At 35.7% G+C, this 17,651-nt stretch overlaps 2 protein-coding genes across 4 annotated transcripts in view; both read left to right on the plus strand.

Annotated features, from left to right (window-relative positions):
* LOC112522626 (CSC1-like protein At3g54510) overlaps positions 1 to 10,340 on the plus strand; it is a 16,668-nt gene extending 6,328 nt beyond the window's left edge. For 2 of the 3 annotated variants that reach the window (XM_025131874.1, XM_025131877.1), the window contains exons 4-9: positions 448 to 651; positions 3,294 to 3,592; positions 4,548 to 4,827; positions 5,216 to 5,494; positions 8,712 to 8,945; positions 9,749 to 10,340. In XM_025131874.1, coding sequence (XP_024987642.1) covers positions 448 to 651; positions 3,294 to 3,592; positions 4,548 to 4,827; positions 5,216 to 5,494; positions 8,712 to 8,945; positions 9,749 to 9,904 — 1,452 coding nt within the window. In that variant the 3' untranslated portion in view covers positions 9,905 to 10,340. Of the gene's footprint in view, positions 1 to 447; positions 652 to 3,279; positions 3,593 to 4,547; positions 4,828 to 5,215; positions 5,495 to 8,711; positions 8,946 to 9,748 lie in introns of all 3 variants that reach the window. The other variant, XM_025131875.1, reaches the window with a different exon arrangement.
* A 2,849-nt stretch (positions 10,341 to 13,189) lies between these two features.
* On the plus strand, positions 13,190 to 14,312 carry LOC112523965 (inositol-tetrakisphosphate 1-kinase 1-like). The gene has a single exon (XM_025133667.1). It carries the CDS (start codon positions 13,190 to 13,192, stop codon positions 14,216 to 14,218), a length of 1,029 nt encoding a protein of 342 aa, XP_024989435.1. The 3' UTR covers positions 14,219 to 14,312.
* The last annotated feature ends 3,339 nt before the right edge of the window (positions 14,313 to 17,651 follow it).

Genomic DNA, 17,651 nt, shown 5'->3' on the forward strand with positions numbered 1-17,651 from the left:
CTCATCTTTCTACGCTACCATTACATGGGTGGTAACATGGGTTACTGAAATTTTGAAATGGTTCTAGGATAGCCAATATACATTTGCTGCTAAGTAGGGAATTAGGGGATAGCTATACGAAGGTGGAACCTAATTGATCAGTCTTAATGCAGCTGGCCATGCTTGCATCTAATAATGTGAAACTGAATGAGCAAAATGGTTTGGGATTTCGATGAGTAACAGATGTCAGCATAATTTAACATGATATGACCACTAACATAGTGATTTTTAACATGAATGATGTTATTTTAATCTCAGAACTTATTCCCATGGATTGACATGAATTCCGTTAGTAATTTAGTTTTTTTTGCTTATGTTCTGCTTCACTTGTAAAGTTAACTGTTTATTGCATTTGATTATTTTGGTGAAGTTCATAACAGGTGACCTCCTACCCCATGTGATCTCTAGGAATACAAGGCTGTCCTTGTGAAAAGAGTTCAGCAACTGCGTAATCTGAGGCATCAACCAAGTCAAGTCACTGTTCTGGTTCGACAAATTCCTTTATGTGATGAACACAAGGCATTTAGCTGCAGTGTAGATCATTTCTTCTCCAAATATCACCCTCATGCATATCATTCATATCAGATTCTATACACTGCAAAGCATCTTGAGGTACTGTATATATACCATGCTCAAACATCATAGATGTGCATGCATTCATATGTATTCCGTGTTCAAATGGTTATTGTACGAGCCTATGAGTGTAATTCACATCTTGTATAAATCTCATGGAGTTTTCTCTGTCTTTTGTTTACTTGGGGCCATGGTTTTTCGCAAGTCAATTTTTTTGACAAGCAAGTACATCAAAGACTCAAACAGCAGATCTAAGAACTCATGGCCTAACTTTTGTTTGGTTTCCTAATTTCTGGACTTGCATTGAAAAGGCACTTGTCAGACAATATTCATTCGATTATGTAGGATAGACAATGGAGAACACAATACTGGTGCTTCATATTACTACACTTTTCAGCTCCTTCTCTTTACATGCTACGAGAACATACAAAGAAACGCTAGACGTCTATATTACACTTCCAACAATAGCAAACAATAGCTGAGAGTACTTTGTTGTAATTACAATTGGGATCTGAATGACTAACCAGACCAAGGCTCCCCTTTCTTGCTTTCTCTTGATTTCTTTCTGGTGGATATATTGCCTTGCAGTTTCTTTTGTGACTGTCATCTTGGATTAATTTAGGCTAGTGAAGTTGGTGGAGGATGAATAGTCATTTAGTATGATACAATCTCTCAATTCCGTAATCCTATATACAACAATTGAAAGATGGGTCTCCACAATGGATACCACAAGAATTGAAAAGGTCAGTCAATTGCAAGAGGATGAGAAGTTGTATATCTTTTGTGCCATCATGATCACCAAGTTGCTTATTTTTATGAATGCACGAAACACACTTGAGTTAGATTGTCATTTTGTTCAAGAAAGGAGGTCGGCACTTCCCATGAGTTGCCTCTTTCAAGCTAGTCCAAGTATGCTTAGAAGATACTGTGGCAGCCATCCTGATGAAGTCTCCAAATGGATCACAGATTAGCCCTATATGTAACAAGTTGGGCATGATTGACATATATTCTCCAAATTGAGGAGTGTTAAGAGGCATAGGGAAATTATTATCTTTAAGTTAGTTATATTCATCTTTATCATGCAAATAGGCTTATTGTTTTCTCTTGTACTCTATATAAGAACTGTTTGATTATTGAATATGTTGAGCAACATGGATATCACTTTATTGTTTCAGTAAATATTTTATGAAAAAACTGCTGCTGACGAAAAGGAAATCTATGAACTTGCATCTGTTGATGGAAATCATTTGCTTAGTTAGCTGCTACATTGTTGCTGAAAGATAACTCTGCTGATTGACCATCATCTGCAAATCTGTGATTGTTGGTTCCAATTGTATGACACCAGGAGACCAAACCAAACGAGCATAGTGTATCCCACCCTGAGGTTGGGTCCGGTTGGAATGCATGCAAATCTGTCATCTACCCCAGAGAGTAGAGCGACTCTTTCCGTGAAGACCCCCTGGCTTGCAAATAACGTGTGCAAGAAAGAAAGCTTGCCTACAAAGTTTGAACTTTGAACAATTTGAGAAACGAGAAGGAATGCAAATTTCAAAGAAGAATCAAGGCTAGAGAGGAAAGTTGGAAAGAACTAAGGGTAGAGAAAAGCAAAGAGCACCATAAATAGAAGTAGGCAAAAAAAACATATTGAAGGTAAGACAGCTACACAACCCCTAGTCTAACTGGTAGCCTATCTCCCTGCTCACTACCCTACCCCCCCCCCCCCCCCCCCCACCTCTATCTCTCGAGCTTCCTTCCTCCAGACACCAGGAGACAATCTTTATAATAGCCTGATGCATTAATGATCACATTGATGATTGTGGCTGGAATGTCAAAAATATTAACAACTACCGGCTGCTCTAGCTAATGCAACCATGTTCTCTTATTTGGAGGCATGGCTGTAGAGACTGTCTTGCAGAGTTATTGAAGTTTGAAATCTCGGAACAAAGTGGGAAGTTAGCAAAATTTCAAGTAGTACCTTTTGATTCATTTCTGTGTGTAATCGATCTCTTCAACAAATGGTTAAAGTATGAGTGGACTAATTGGGTAATGCAAGTCTGAGATTCAAACACCAGAGCAGTTAAGATGGTTACTATGTGCATACAAGGAAGACATTTGTGATGGTTCATTACATGAATGAAAAGTACTTATGAGCACATAACTGATGACTTTTTTCTAGATTTGAAGTAGCAGTCTGAATTTGAAGGATGTGCATGAGTAAATCACGAGAATTTTTTTAGTGGCAATGCAATTAGTAGTGGTGGTTGTGGTAGGGCTTATTTGTGATGGTTCTGAGGATCAAATTTACAGGGCACACAACAACCAACTACATACTGAGACTGCCTGCAAGAACTGCTACTGGAGAAGAGGTTCAAGCGGATTTCTTTTGCTTACTTCACTCCATGGCCATCAAGATATTAGTTCCTCTTCCATCTTCTTCAATAGTAACTTGTCTGAAAGAAAAGTATCTACATATTGCTTTTCACCATGATATTTAGTTTTTGAAAGTTACACTCTTGCATCTGTTTGAAATTATAGTTTGCTTATTGTCATTGGATGGGTGCTTACCATTTTGCATTAAATTCTACGCTGTATACATGACCTTCTATTTCACGTGTGCCCAGGATAGTTGATAGACAGTTTCAATCTACCATATTAATCACCATTTAGTTTGTACTTTGTAGGAGTTGCCCGTTGCTTTTGTCGCATTTAGGTCTCGATGGGATGCTGCCCTTGCTTCCCAAACACAGCAGCATCCAAATCCATTATTGTGGATCACTCAGATGGCCCCAGAACCTAGAGACGTGTTGTGGAAGAATCTGTCAATCCCTTATAAGCATTTGGTACTTTACAGAACTGGGGTATTTGTAGCAGAACTTCTTTTCACTATATTCTTTGCTATTCCAGTTACTGCGGTCCAGGGGATAGCACAGTTCGAAAAGCTGAAGAAGTGGTTCCCTCCAGCCATGGCTGTGCAATTAATGTAAGATTCCATGAATCTGTACCTCTGTTTGCTGTATGTGTTTTCATCTAACCGAAAATATGTTGGCTATATAGATTTCTTTTCAAGAGTGGCAACTGAATATAATAAAAATATATATGTCTGTTTCTAGTGTATGTATGTGTGTGTCAGGAAGTTTCAAAATTCAGAGGGCCTAGTGTTTATTCATTGGCATACAGCCCAGTAGTTCATGGGGAATAATACTGTTACTTCCTGAACCTGCCCAAACTACAGCAATCTACACTCTCAGTTTATTTGTGATAGGCACAACTCCTAAACCTGCTCTGAAGACCTAGTTTGTTATCCTGTCCAATGTGGTCCGGGCACAGCCACTATTGCGTCCTTATTTTTGCAAATTTCGGCTTCCTCTCATGCGCTATCTCCATTGCCCAACACTCAGACCCATACATCATAGCTGGTCTGGTGATCAGCCTGTAGAATTTGCCATCAGTCTTAAGAGGACCTTCTTGTCAGTTGTCAGAGAGCGACACACCAGATATATGTGGCTACCCTCCACTTTAACCACCATGCCTTTATACGGTATGTAGCATCATCCTCGACCTCTCCCTCAAAGTGACTCTTTCTTGATCTTCATAGTCGATCTTGAATGTGATGGCCAAATTTCTTCCTCCTATGAGTCGTTGAATGGTGTATGTCATGATAACAAGCCATGTCATTGTGCCTCATCAAGTTTGGGAACTCTCCCATTTATTATTGGCGAGCATAGATAACAGAATTTACAATTTTCTTCACTCTCTTTTAACGAAATTTATTGCAATGTATGTGCGTGTGTCGATGTGTCTATTGAGCTGGTGCTTCATCTTCTATTTAAAAGACAACTGATGTTGTCTATTAAATTACTTGTACATTTCGTAGTTGCTAGTTTCTGTTGGTGTATACTCTTTTCCATTCATTCAAAATAGTTTGTTTTCCACAGACCAGGATTGAGCTCCGTTATTACAGGATATCTTCCAAGTGTCATTCTTAGTGGGTTTGTATATATTGTGCCTTATGTTATGAAAGTAATGGCGAGGGTAGCAGGTTACGTTTCAAGAAGTGAACAGGAACAGAAGGCTAGCAGCATGGTTTTCTACTTTTTGATGGGCAACGTCTTCTTCATGAGTGTGTTATCCGGATCTTTGCTTGATCAGATCGGGAAATCTTTCATCAACCCACGGGATGTACCAAGCCGGCTTGCAAAGGCTGTCTCTGTCCAAGTGAGTGGTCTGACTTCTTTTATCTCTCTCGGTTCTTTTGGCTTTTTACTCAGTTTTCCTATATTTGGATCCAGAACTTAGTTCATTGATTGTCTAATCTCTCTTTCTCATGATTTCTTGTGTTCTTTGAATGGTGGAGGATCTTTGATTTGGCAGATAAAAAAAAATTACATTACATGCTTCATTTCATTGTATTAATTACCAAAACAAAATATCTGTTTTAGCTACCAAATTACCTGAAGGTTAGCACTTTCTGAATCTAGATCTTATGCTTGTCACATAGCTGATCCTTTTCTGTCTTTTTGGCAAGCTTCTGTATAGTTTCCAGATTTACATTAAATAGTCTAGAAGATTCAAGTTTTATTTTTCTTTCTTTTATTCTGTTCAGGGAGACTTCTTTATGACATACATCCTGACGAGTGGGTTGTCTGGATTCTCTCTGGAGATTCTTCAGCCTGGATTACTTACTTGGGATACTATGAAATTGCATACATGGGGCCGAGGAAAAAAGAAAACCAATTATCTTTATTCGTTCCCTTATTATAGAGTTCTTCCCTTTGTAGAACTCTTTGTTCTTGTTGGTGTTGTATACGCAGTCATTGCACCATTGCTTCTTCCATTTCTAGTCGTTTACTTCCTTCTAGGCTATGTGGTATTCATCAATCAGGTTTGAGCTCCTCCATATAACACCCTGTTTCTTACTACAAATATTATTCATCTCATTTTACATGATTAAGAACTTGTGCTTGATCTCAGTGCTGTTGGTTCCTCTCAACTGAAATGCAGCATAGAGTTGAACATAGTAAAATAAGAAATGACTTTCTTTATAAAATTTTCTAATTTATGAATATAATTTAATTCGTGACGATCATTACCTTTAGTATGGCATTTTGCGGTTTAAACTTCGCAATTTGTTGGTTGTAAAAATGCTTGTTGATATATCACCAGAATTTGGACAATAGAATATTAGATGACCTTTAAGATCAAGTTGGGTGTGCTCGATTTATAAAGTTAATAATTACAGAACTCTTTATCCATTCCAAGATTTCTTTGTGCTACTAAAAGCCTATTCAACAGCCCCATGAATAAATAAAATAGATATAGAATCCGAGGACAATTTTTAATAGTGTAACGCCCCAAATCCTAAATGGGTGCCATTACTTTCTTTTGATACTACTAAGTCATGTATGAACTAAATTTGACTTTTTTTTCTTTCATAATTTACGATTATATCAGAGTCAAAACATCAACGGAAACGTAACTCAATAAGTTATAACAAAATTTGCTATTGATTAGAATAGTATTTCTTCATGCTGTCCCTCTTTACTGCTTCCCTAAGATACATACATGGAATATGTAACTAAAAGATCTATTGAGTAGTTATGGTTTCACGAATAAACAATTTTCATAATACTTATCAATTTGTGAATAACAATTCACTAAAACTCTTTATCATGCATAAAAATACTTTTTTAAAATCTCACTTGCTACATGTAAGAATGCCATACTTGCCTTGAGGTTTGCTAACCGAGAGCCTAGAGGTCCATAAAGGCTGCTCCATAAGCTCTTTGCAAGACGTCCCTTCTTGTAATATCTCATATGTTGGATATTTATGGTCAACATAACATGTATAAAACTTCCATGCCTATGTGTAAAACATATCATAACATTCCATCATACATATATCTTCACTATATAAACATATCATCATTTCATGTAAAGCAAACATGCTAAAACATCTTATCAAATTCTTCATAATACATAAAATACACTTATATAGCATATATGTATCTCATAAATCTCATAACATACTCACCTTGATTGCGCCTACCTTTTCTTTGGATTTCTTACTTCTAACTTGGTAAGGTATTGAGAGGGTGATTTGGTATGGAAATAGTGCTCTCATTTCAACCACTATTTATAGGTGAATACAACGCATTAACTACTTATTCTTCTTGCTCTCATAGTTGTACTCTTATGAGAGTTTAACACCTCATGCTTAAGATAAAAGAATCTTGACACATCATACTTCTAGCATTTCGTTGTCATGCTTATTAGACTTGGCCTGTCATCAAATAGTTTTGCCAACACATACTTCTAGCCCTTACAACTCATACTCGCTTGTTTTATCATGCTTATTAGACTTTGCTTTGTTATCAAATTGCTTTGCCAACACATACTTCTAGCCCTTACAACTCATACTAGCTTGTTTTATTATGCTTATTAGACTTTGCTTTGTTATCAAATTGCTTTGCCAACACATACTTCTAGCCTTTACAACTCATAACTAGCTTACTTTATCATGTTCACTAGACTTGTTTTGTAATCTATTTAGGTTTGTTTTGTCATCTATTTAGGTTTGATTTCTCATGCTTTGCCTTGTAAGCTACTTGCATTGAAAATATGATGATTTTATAGATGCTACAGCTGCTGGAACCTTTTTAGTGCACATAATTTTCTCATAGTATTTGCATCCAAGGCTTGAACTTTACAATCTAACAAATATAAAACTAACAAACAGCAACAATGAAAGACACTTTTGTAGTATTTCCAAGGGAGACACTGTTATGTGAAATGAAGAAAGCAGTTGTAGTTTGAGTAGAAGTTTAGAACTAGTAAGATTTGTTACAGAACACAGTAGCTATAAAACTGAGTGTGGATTGGGGGAGACACTGATCTAAGCAATGGACATCTGAAGGTTATTAAATCACATGATTAATCTTTGATGTTCTATCCCTTATCAGAGATTTCTCTATGGAAGTCGAATTGAAGTTTGAAGAGGGGGTGGAGCAGTCCTCGGCCCGTATAGAGGGGAGGATTTATTCAATCACATTAGTTTGGGCTCGTAGAATAAGGCTCCTGTTGGGATTTCTGTTTGCTTAAAGGTCATGATCAATGGAACTTAATAGATCCATGAGATACTCTGTAACAGTCCTTCTGGGAATGCACCTCTAGAAATTTCTAGCGGTTGACCGACCCTCAACAAATTTAACTTTATGGATATTGTTGGAGTCCCAGATCAGCTAGACACAGACCATCAAACTTGTATGTAGCAGGTGCCTCCCCTCTTTCTATAAGGGCTCTATTAGAGAGATTAAAAGGGATTTCACATATCCTCACATGGTATCAGAGTCGCGGTTTACCACATCTAGGAACTTGATACACTCTTCAGCCTCCATTCTAGGGGGGGCGTCTAGCCTCTGTTTGAGGGGACGTCTTGAAGTCCCACATCAGCTAAACAAGGACCATCAAACCTGTATATAAATAGGGACCTCTCATCTTTCTTTAAGGGCTCTTTTAGAGAGAGTTCAAAGGTGTTTCACATCCTACAGTTTTTATCAGTTTGTAATATGATCATGTTCATTACACTTATAGATGATAATTTTAATGAGTTAGGCTACTCGTATTCGCATATCACCCGAAACCTGTCAACTGGTAAATGTTCTTCTCTAGCAGCATAACACAACCATAAATTTTATCAGCCCATGAGCTATGAAACTCTGATAAATTTTCTTATTTTCAATTTCGGTAACCATGATGTTATACAAAAGAAAGCTCTACCCTTTGGGATAGAGGACAAGTCTCCTTACATCTTACCCACAGACCTTACTTTTGAGTGAGATATATGGAGTTGGTTTGGTTTATGATGTTCTAAAATTTTGTGCCCCTTAATTGGGTCCCTCATGGTAGCTGATCTCTTTTCTGATTTTCCAATTTTATAGAACACATTACTTTTTCAAATTTGCATCAACTTGACTGCTATAATTTCATAAATGATTACTAAGTCTGAATGTATCTTTATTATAAGTAGATACTGTGTTCATTTAGCTATTTTATTTGGTATGGTAGATTTAATGCTAACCACATAACGTGTATTTATACAGATGCACGATGTGTATGAAACTACATACGAGACCTGTGGCCAGTATTGGCCACACATTCACCATCATGTTGTTCTAGCCATCATTATCATGCAAATCACCATGATCGGTCTCTTTGGACTGAAGTCAAAACCCTCTGCATCTATCGCAACAATTCCGCTCCTTGTTGTAACCGTAGCTTACAACGAGTATTGCAAGTTCCGTTTTCTTCCTACATTTTACAAATGCTCTGTCCAGGTATGGTTGATTCACAACTCTGATCATTCCTATCAGTTTTATAAGACAAAAAATATGTCTAAATGTCGTAATAGACTAATTTGTAGGACTTGGGTTTATATGACCAAACAATTATGGTCATGTGTAAAGGTGTTATAATAGGTTTATAGGATGTATTTGGACGCCATAATAAGTTTTTTATGACACTTTTGAATTGAAGTGTCATTATCTTTTCTTATATGACACTTTTGAGAAGTGTCTTATAAACACATCTTTTTACTAGACACTTTTTCAAATAATATCATAAACTTTTTAATAGAACTTTTTATTTTAAAAGTGGCCTACAAAAACTTGTTAGGACACCAAAAAATGTCTTATCAACTTATTAGAACACATTTAATATGATGCATGATTGTTTGGTCATATAAACTTAAGTCCTATAAAATAGTCCATTATGACATTTAGGGGTTGTTTACCAAACTCTTACCCGGGTAAGCACTCACCGAGCATCACTTACCTTACTGGTGAGCATGACAAAGATCGAGAATCTTACATGGTAAGAGGCATAGCAATGACCGAGAATCTTACTCCGTGAGGGAGAGGACTCTTACGCGGTAAGCGCTTACAGGGTAAAAGAATAAGATGTTTACCAGAATCCATTTTGATGAATGTTACCTTATAAGGTAAATAAGGATGATAACTATTCCCTGTAAGTGCTTACTCTGTAAAAGTTTGGTAAATGGCCTCTTAGATATATTTGTTGTAGTGTTGTGTGCACACATCTTGTACTGCTTTCCAACTCTTGTAATTTTATTGTTGTTTAGGATGCCAAGGATAATGATGAACTTGACAATGATGGTCCAAACGACGCTACTTGCCGCAAAGCGTTAGATGCATACCGTCCACCTTCTTGCCATCAAGCATACGTTGGCACAGAAGAATCAACTTCAACACAACCATTACTGTCACCGACTGTGTAGTTGTTTCCGTCGTCTACTTTGGGATCGAGTCGACCCTCCTCGGCTTGCCATCATGGACCAAAATCCAAAGGATCTGATCTTTTAAAACGATGTATTGTACTCTCTTGACCACGTCTGCAATAAAAAGTATGGATCGAGGCCATGTCATCCGCAATACGAAAGTATTGGTGCCTCGGGGATCAAATCCTTTTTATAGCAAGCAAAACCTGAGTCGTCAGATGAAAACGCATAGTAATTGAAGCTGAAAAACACAATATTCAATAAATGGTATTGTTGTTATATATAAAAGTTATAATTTTACTAGTTGTGTACCCATGCAATACAATGAGATGGAAAGGATAACGAGAATTTTGAAGCGTTTATGGTTTTGTTAGAGGAGATTTTTAGGGCATTATGAGGGTAGGGTCTGTTTAGCGCTTGAGGCTTTCCGGCTTATGTCATGTCCTTAAAAAAACTATACAGCTTAAATCATGTCTTTTAAGACGCCGTGTTCTTGCTGCAACTCTTAAAGGCTTGATCTCGTTGTCACGTTACTTTTCACGCCATTTAAAATCTTGCTTATAGGTCATATGACTAATTTTCATGACATGAGAGACGTAAAGAATGTGGGATGACATGTTGCAAATACGATGTGTTTAAGACATCACACGTTTTTGTGAAATCCAACGTAGGGATTACTCCAGTAGACGAAGGATCGTGTGAGAATATGAGTTAAGGTAAGAAGTGTAAGAAGAAATCTGGACCCTTGATCACTTTTAATCTCGTCCCTTCCTTTGAATTGTGATTGATACGAATATTGGTCCGGTGCATTTCGGTGCATATCATTAAGGTGTTGATTCAAGGATGAAGATCTTTTTTTATCTTTCTCACTATAACTTTCATTCTCACCGGAACCTTAGTCCCATCAGATGATTAAGTAATATAAATTCCAATAAACGACTCTTTTCATCTCAGAATAAGTGTCTATATCTTTATTATAGTTTGTCTTGAAATAAGTTTCTATTTTAAAAAATAATTGCTTATTTTCTAGTTTTACCCTTAATTATGAGATAGAGAAAATGCATTATTTCCTTTCTTATTATGGTAAAATTATCATTTTGTTAACTAAAAATTAATAGTTGCATATTTTCAAAATTATATGTTTTTTTTTATTACAGATATTTAGGAAAATTGACTAAAATAGTCAATCTTTCCAACCAACTTCAATTTTTAGCCACTTTTTTAATTGAATTTTCATTTTTAACTAGAGTTTACGCATTTGCGTAAACCTGATTCTCAGATTTAAAGGAAAATATTTTTTTTACGTAAACATTCAAATTTTTGCATAAGAATCCTTACGCGTATGTGTAAGCACCTTTTTTCTTCTTTCACGGATCAAGTTTTACATAAATATGTAAACATTTATAAAGACCGATTATTTTAGAAAGAGGATTTGAAAAATGGTCAAGAAATAAATTTGATTAATTAAATCGCTATTTCAATCAATTTCCCACATATTTATTGTAATGTTTGGTAAAAACATGACTCACTAGACCTTTCAGTCTAACCTTCGATCGTTTGTTAAAGAAAATTACAGGTCAGCTCAAGTAAAAAGATAAAGGCACAAGAAAGATGTAACTGACTGTTGGATTAGTTTTTGATATATCATGAATGTTCAGATCAACTTATCACACATCGATTAATATCATTAAGCCGTAGAGAACAACCAAAAAATCCCTCTAGTCTTGAAAGGACTCGAACAGTCCAACTCAGTACAAGAGAAGAGAAGAGAGAAAAAAATATCTTTTCAACTAAAAGTATGAAATCGTTGAGTACCCAAATTCAAGGTCCAAGTATTTAGTTTCGGTTTTTGAGCCTTTGGGGAGTTTAACGTCGAATCTGGAACAGAAGATGGTTGAAGAGGGAAAGACGAGTTTGAGAAGTAATGATCGTGCGTATTACTTTCGTCTTCCTATAGAAATTAGAGACTAAGGTAGCTATAGCATTATAAAAACACGTGTAAAATTGGACCACAAAAATGCTTTAAGGAGCATCTATTCATGATCACACGTTTAACATGTTGGTATGCATGTTAACAACGTTAATTCAAAGGGCTGGGTTTCAAAATAAAATAAAATAAGAGCCGTTAATGTAATTTAAGAATTTTAGGAAATCAAAATCACAAGGTTGTCGTCTGGGGTCTCGTGCACCAACTCAACTGAAATTCTCAAACAGAATTGTGTTTGGGGGCATGAAATATGCACCCCTTAAATTTTAAGGGGTGTTTCGGGATATTAGAAAATACAAGGGACAAAAAAAACTGGAAAAAAATCAACATAAAAACGGAAAAATTCCAAGGAAATCAACAAAAATTCTATCAAAATAGTGAAATTTGATAAAAACATATCTAATGAATTTAGGATCTTTTAATCCACCTTAAAAACTAGGGGTGTAAACGATACAAGATAACTCGCGAACTACTCGAGATCGACTCGTTCAACACTCGACTCAAATAGGCTCGACTCGAACTCGAGCCCGACTCGACATATTGACGAGTCGAGTCAAGCTACTCAATACTCGACTCGAAAAGCTCGTGAGATACTCGATTGTTTTATATATAATTAGTTTTAAAATATAATCGGTTTTTATGATAAAATTTATAAAATATAAATAATAAAAATTCCTTATATTTTTGTATATTTAAACAAAATTATGTATTTTTTAAATTATAAAAATTGATCAATTATTATTTTTTAATTAAAATCACAATTAAAAAAGACAAAGAAAAACTATAAAAATGTTTTAAAATTTATAAGAGAGAAATTCTAAAATTTCATAAATTTCAATGAGTGAGATTGGTTTAAGCTTGATTCGAGTTTGAGTTCAAACTCGATTTGAGTTGCAGTTCGAGCTTGTTTCGAGTTCGAGTCGAATATAATGATATTCGAGCTCGATTCGCATCATTTACACCCTTATTAAAAACCACGGTAGCTGTTTGGTTTAGAATGGAATCAAATTCTAAACCAAAATCAAACGGTGTCGGATCTTTTATGGGTATATATTCGTTTGTTTCAAGATTCGACTTCATCTTTTTCCAAGAACTAAATATGAATCTTGCCCGCTATAAAAACCCACCTCATTTCATCCAATAATCAAACCCATCTCTCTCTTTCTATCGATTTTCATTGGTTGAGCTTGGTTAACAAAGTTAACACAATAATCTTGGTTAATATTTGAATCAAATTATATATATATATATATATATATATATATATTTTGATATATTGTTTTAAGTAAGAAGACGAAATGCCAGAGTTAGCAGGGGACGAAAGTTGTCTTCTTCGAGTGGGTTACGCATTACCTGCAAGAAAAATTGAAGCTTTCATGGTGCCGGAATTCATCAACTACGCCAAACAACGTGGCATTCATTTCTTCCCAATTGATGTTTCCAACCCACTCACAGACCAAGGTCCCTTCGACTGCATCATTCACAAGCTTTACGGCCATGAATGGAACCTCAATCTCCAACATTTCACCATCAACCACCCTAACGCCACCGTCATTGACCCTCCCTCCGCCATCCAACGCCTGCACAACCGCATCTCCATGCTCGAACCCATCTCTCAACTTGCCATACCTCATCTCAACATCCCAAACCAGATCCTTGTTCCAGATGTTGTCTCTTTAACCTCTCTATCCGCCATTAACGATCTGAGTTTTCCGGTGATCGCAAAACCGCTGCTTGCTGACGGGGGCTCCAACGCCCACGATATGTCGTTGGTCTTCAATAACGAAGGGTTAACCAAAGGGTTCGAACTCGAACCGCCCATGATTCTCCAGCAGTTTGTGAACCACGGCGGGGTCATCTTCAAGGTTTACGTCGCCGATGACTATGTGAAGTGTGTGAAACGGAGCTCGTTGCCGGATGTTTCAGAAGAGACGATGGAGAAGATGGGATCAGAATGTGGTGGGGTTATGAAGTTTTCTCAGATATCAGGTGCTGTTACGTCAATGTCAGGTGATGAGAAGGTAACGATGCCGGCGCCGGAGTTCATTGAAGCGGTGGCGGAAGGGCTGAGGGTGGCGCTTGGATTACATCTGTTTAATTTCGATATGATTAAGGATGATAAACGAGATGAGTATTTGGTGATTGATATCAATTACTTTCCTGGATACGAGAAATTGCCTTGTTATGAAATGGTGATGACTGAATTCTTCTTGAAGATCAAGGAATCACAGGAGAAGAAGAAGATGACGACGAAGGTTGATCAAATACTTGATAAACATCTGTCGTCTCAAAATTCAGAGTCACTTTCGAGTCCAACGATCATGTAAAGTCAGATAAATTATTTATTACACAGAGAATAAAAAATTGAATTAAATAAACCGATGACATGTTTTGACATGAATCGTGGACAGGAAAATGATATTGTAGTTTAAAACAACGGATTTTTGTTCTCAATCCGAACGAAACGAGAGGTTGGTAGTCTCAGATATATAACTGGACGATTGTTCTGTCACAAAACTGCTAAATATCTGATAATAATACTTTTTAATTAGAGGTTGTAATATTGTTTCATGTTTAACATGACTTTTATACGAAACAAATAGGAATATATGGAATCAGTGTGTTCCAACTCACCCCGTGGAATAAGATGGAACAAACCTATATGGGTGTTTGACATTGGTTATAAAATAATTGATATGATTAATATTATTATAAATAATTAATATTAATGTATATTGTCTAATGTCTAATGTATAATTAATAATTAAATTAATTAATAGCTAATATTTATTAGTATAGTAATGATTTATTTTATTTAATAATTATTAATAAAGTAATAATTATTTTTATATATTTATTAATATTAATTAACATTAGTTAATATTTATTTATTATTAATAGTAATAAATAATAATTAATATTAATGATGGTTATAATTGGAAAAAGTAACAATATGCTCCTAAAACGCTACTTCAAGTAGCGTTTCAATAAGTTAGCTTATAAACTATAAGCTAGCCTATAATTATCCAAACATATACCCAAAAAATAAGCTAACTTATTTTTGTCAAATGATACATGATAGAAATAATTTTTTTTTATTAACACGGATATCCAACCCGTTAGGCGAGCCGATTAATCCCAAGACGATCACATGTTTTACGGATAGTCCGGAGTCACCGCATTTGAAGCTCCATGCCACAAGGGGATTTTTATTCTTCCTTGGATTTGAACCCGAGACCTCCAAACACTAATCTTAGGACGACCACCTGCTTTGCGGGTAGCCCAGAGTCACCATATTTGAAGCTTCGTGGCCATAAAGAGATTTTCATTCCTCCTTGGATTTGAACCTAAGACCTCCAGACACTTTTGACCTTTAGAACCCAAACTCAAACCAATCAAACACCACCTTTGTGTTTAATTTTATTAAATTAATGCATTGGATATGTTAATAGTACAATTAATGTTATAATTTCTAAAATGAAACAACTATATATGTTTGACAAACTAGTTGAAAAATCTAGTTGTTAAGTGATAATCAAATATTAATTGAAAAATCAACTAATAAACTGGTCATTGGTGGTAAAACCAGATAATAAAGCATATGATAATGTAAAATAATTATATGCTGAAAATTTAGCTGAAAAAAATAATACAAGGGGCATAGTTGGAAGAAAAAAATGAAAAAAAAAACACAAACTTATCGAAACACTAATCAAATATATATGATTTTTTCATAAAGCTAACTACCAAATAGACAAACAGTGATTTTTTAAATAAACGAGTTTATAGTTGTCAAAAACGCCCTCCTCAAGTGATAAAGTCTGCGAGTTGGCACATGTGATTACCAAAAACCGATGAAAATTGGGTCCAATGTTTTGCCTAGGGGTGTGTACCATCAATACCTTTTCGTCAGCTAGCTCCAGACCCTGTAATTCATCCTGGTCCAAAATTGATATGCGGTCGAAAGTTTGTACGTTTTCCCTCTCACGATTCATGTTCTCGTCGTTCCTATTTGTTTAGTATCAATCGTTGAACCGAACCCAATCCACGGGTACCCTGACTAATGACAAACAGAAACCACCACATGTCCTCGTTTACTATATGCACATCATCAAGTCCCGTTAAGGTGTGTTTCTTGATCCAAACGGAACCATGTTCCCATACTGCTATAATTCTGATTTTGTGCATCAGTATTTTTACGATTACAACAGTGTTTGGTCACATATCAATTACTTCTTTTTGTAAAGCAGTCAAGATACATGTATTTTTATATTGAATTAGCTTCGCCCAATGGTTTGAACAGAAGGTTATGGATGGTCCACACAACACGATGCGAATTTTCTATTGCTAGTGGAATACTTAAATATAATGGGAATCTTATTCCAAAATTTGACGGGACATCCCGTTACATTCCGATCCTTTTAGGTTTTTCCTAGGGTTTCTTTTATGTGTCGTACAAATATACCATATTTATTCCAAAATTGACTATTAACGAAACACATGGCGTCCAAGTCCCATCGTTTTCACGGTGCTTGACATTAGATGCAAACATTAATCTTAAGGAATCAACTGCTATACATATCGACTAGAGCGCAAAATCCATCGAACCACATGTATGTCAAAAAAGGCATTTATAAAAAGTAATCCAACAATTAAATAATATATTTAATTTATTTATAATATTTATTTACTAGTATTATCAATGAATATTTGTGATTAATGGTTTGCAAAAAAAAAATATAATCTAAGGTGCCGTTTACTAAACACTTACTTGGTAAGTGCTTAACGTCATAAATTTTTTCATTGGATGAACATGAGAAGTGCCAAGAATCTTATCAGGTAAGAGATATGAGAATGATGGAAGAGTTTTACCCGGTAAGTGAGGATGGCGACTCTTATCCAGGCAAGCGCTTACCCAGCAAATTGTTGCATTCGATATGTTTTGATGTACTATAATCTTACGCATCAAAATAAATTATAGTGTTAACTCCTGTTGGTAAGCGCTTACCGGGTAAACGACTCCTAAGAGTTGTGTACACTAAATGGCAGAGTTATAATTGTTGCCAAATAGGTGTATCTTTAAAATGGATCAAAAATCTGCAAAATCGTCATATATGTTTTTAATCAAATTTCACTGTTTTGATGGATTTTCTTTTTGATTAATTATCAATGATTTTCTAAGTTTTTTTAATTAAATTTAAATAATTCTTTCTATTTTTTGATTGATTTTCCTTGTATTTTCCTTATAATTCTGCCCCTTTTACACTTGAAATAAAATAAAAAAACGCATTTTATTCAAATTAAAATATAATATAAAGTAAATTATAAATTTCGTCCTTATGGTTTTATAAAGATTACAAATTGATCTTTAACTTCAAAAAATTATGAAAAAGGCCTATGATTTCTGTTTTGGTTATATATCCGACGAGAAAACGACCATGTCCATCTCTGACCTCCTCTTCTTTTTCTTCCTCATATTTTGGCCTCTCTTTTCTCAGGTCTTCTCCTCTTTTCCAGATCTAAAATCCCCGACACATCTATTTCAAATCTAGATATAAAAGCCTGCATCCGATAATAGTGGATCTGAGACAGGGGGAAGAACCAGGACCGAAGGCAGACTACCACTACCAAAAAAACCCCTTTTTCCGGCGGCCAAATCCGCCGGAAATCCGCCGGTGATTTTTTCTGGCCGCCGGAAAAAGGGTCGCCGGTGATTTTTTCTGGCGGTTTTTCCGGCGGATTTTCCAAGTTTCCGGCGGA

This window comes from Cynara cardunculus, assembly GCF_001531365.2.
Source record: "Cynara cardunculus var. scolymus isolate 2C chromosome LG 12, CcrdV1, whole genome shotgun sequence".
Classification (NCBI taxonomy): domain Eukaryota; kingdom Viridiplantae; phylum Streptophyta; class Magnoliopsida; order Asterales; family Asteraceae; genus Cynara; species Cynara cardunculus.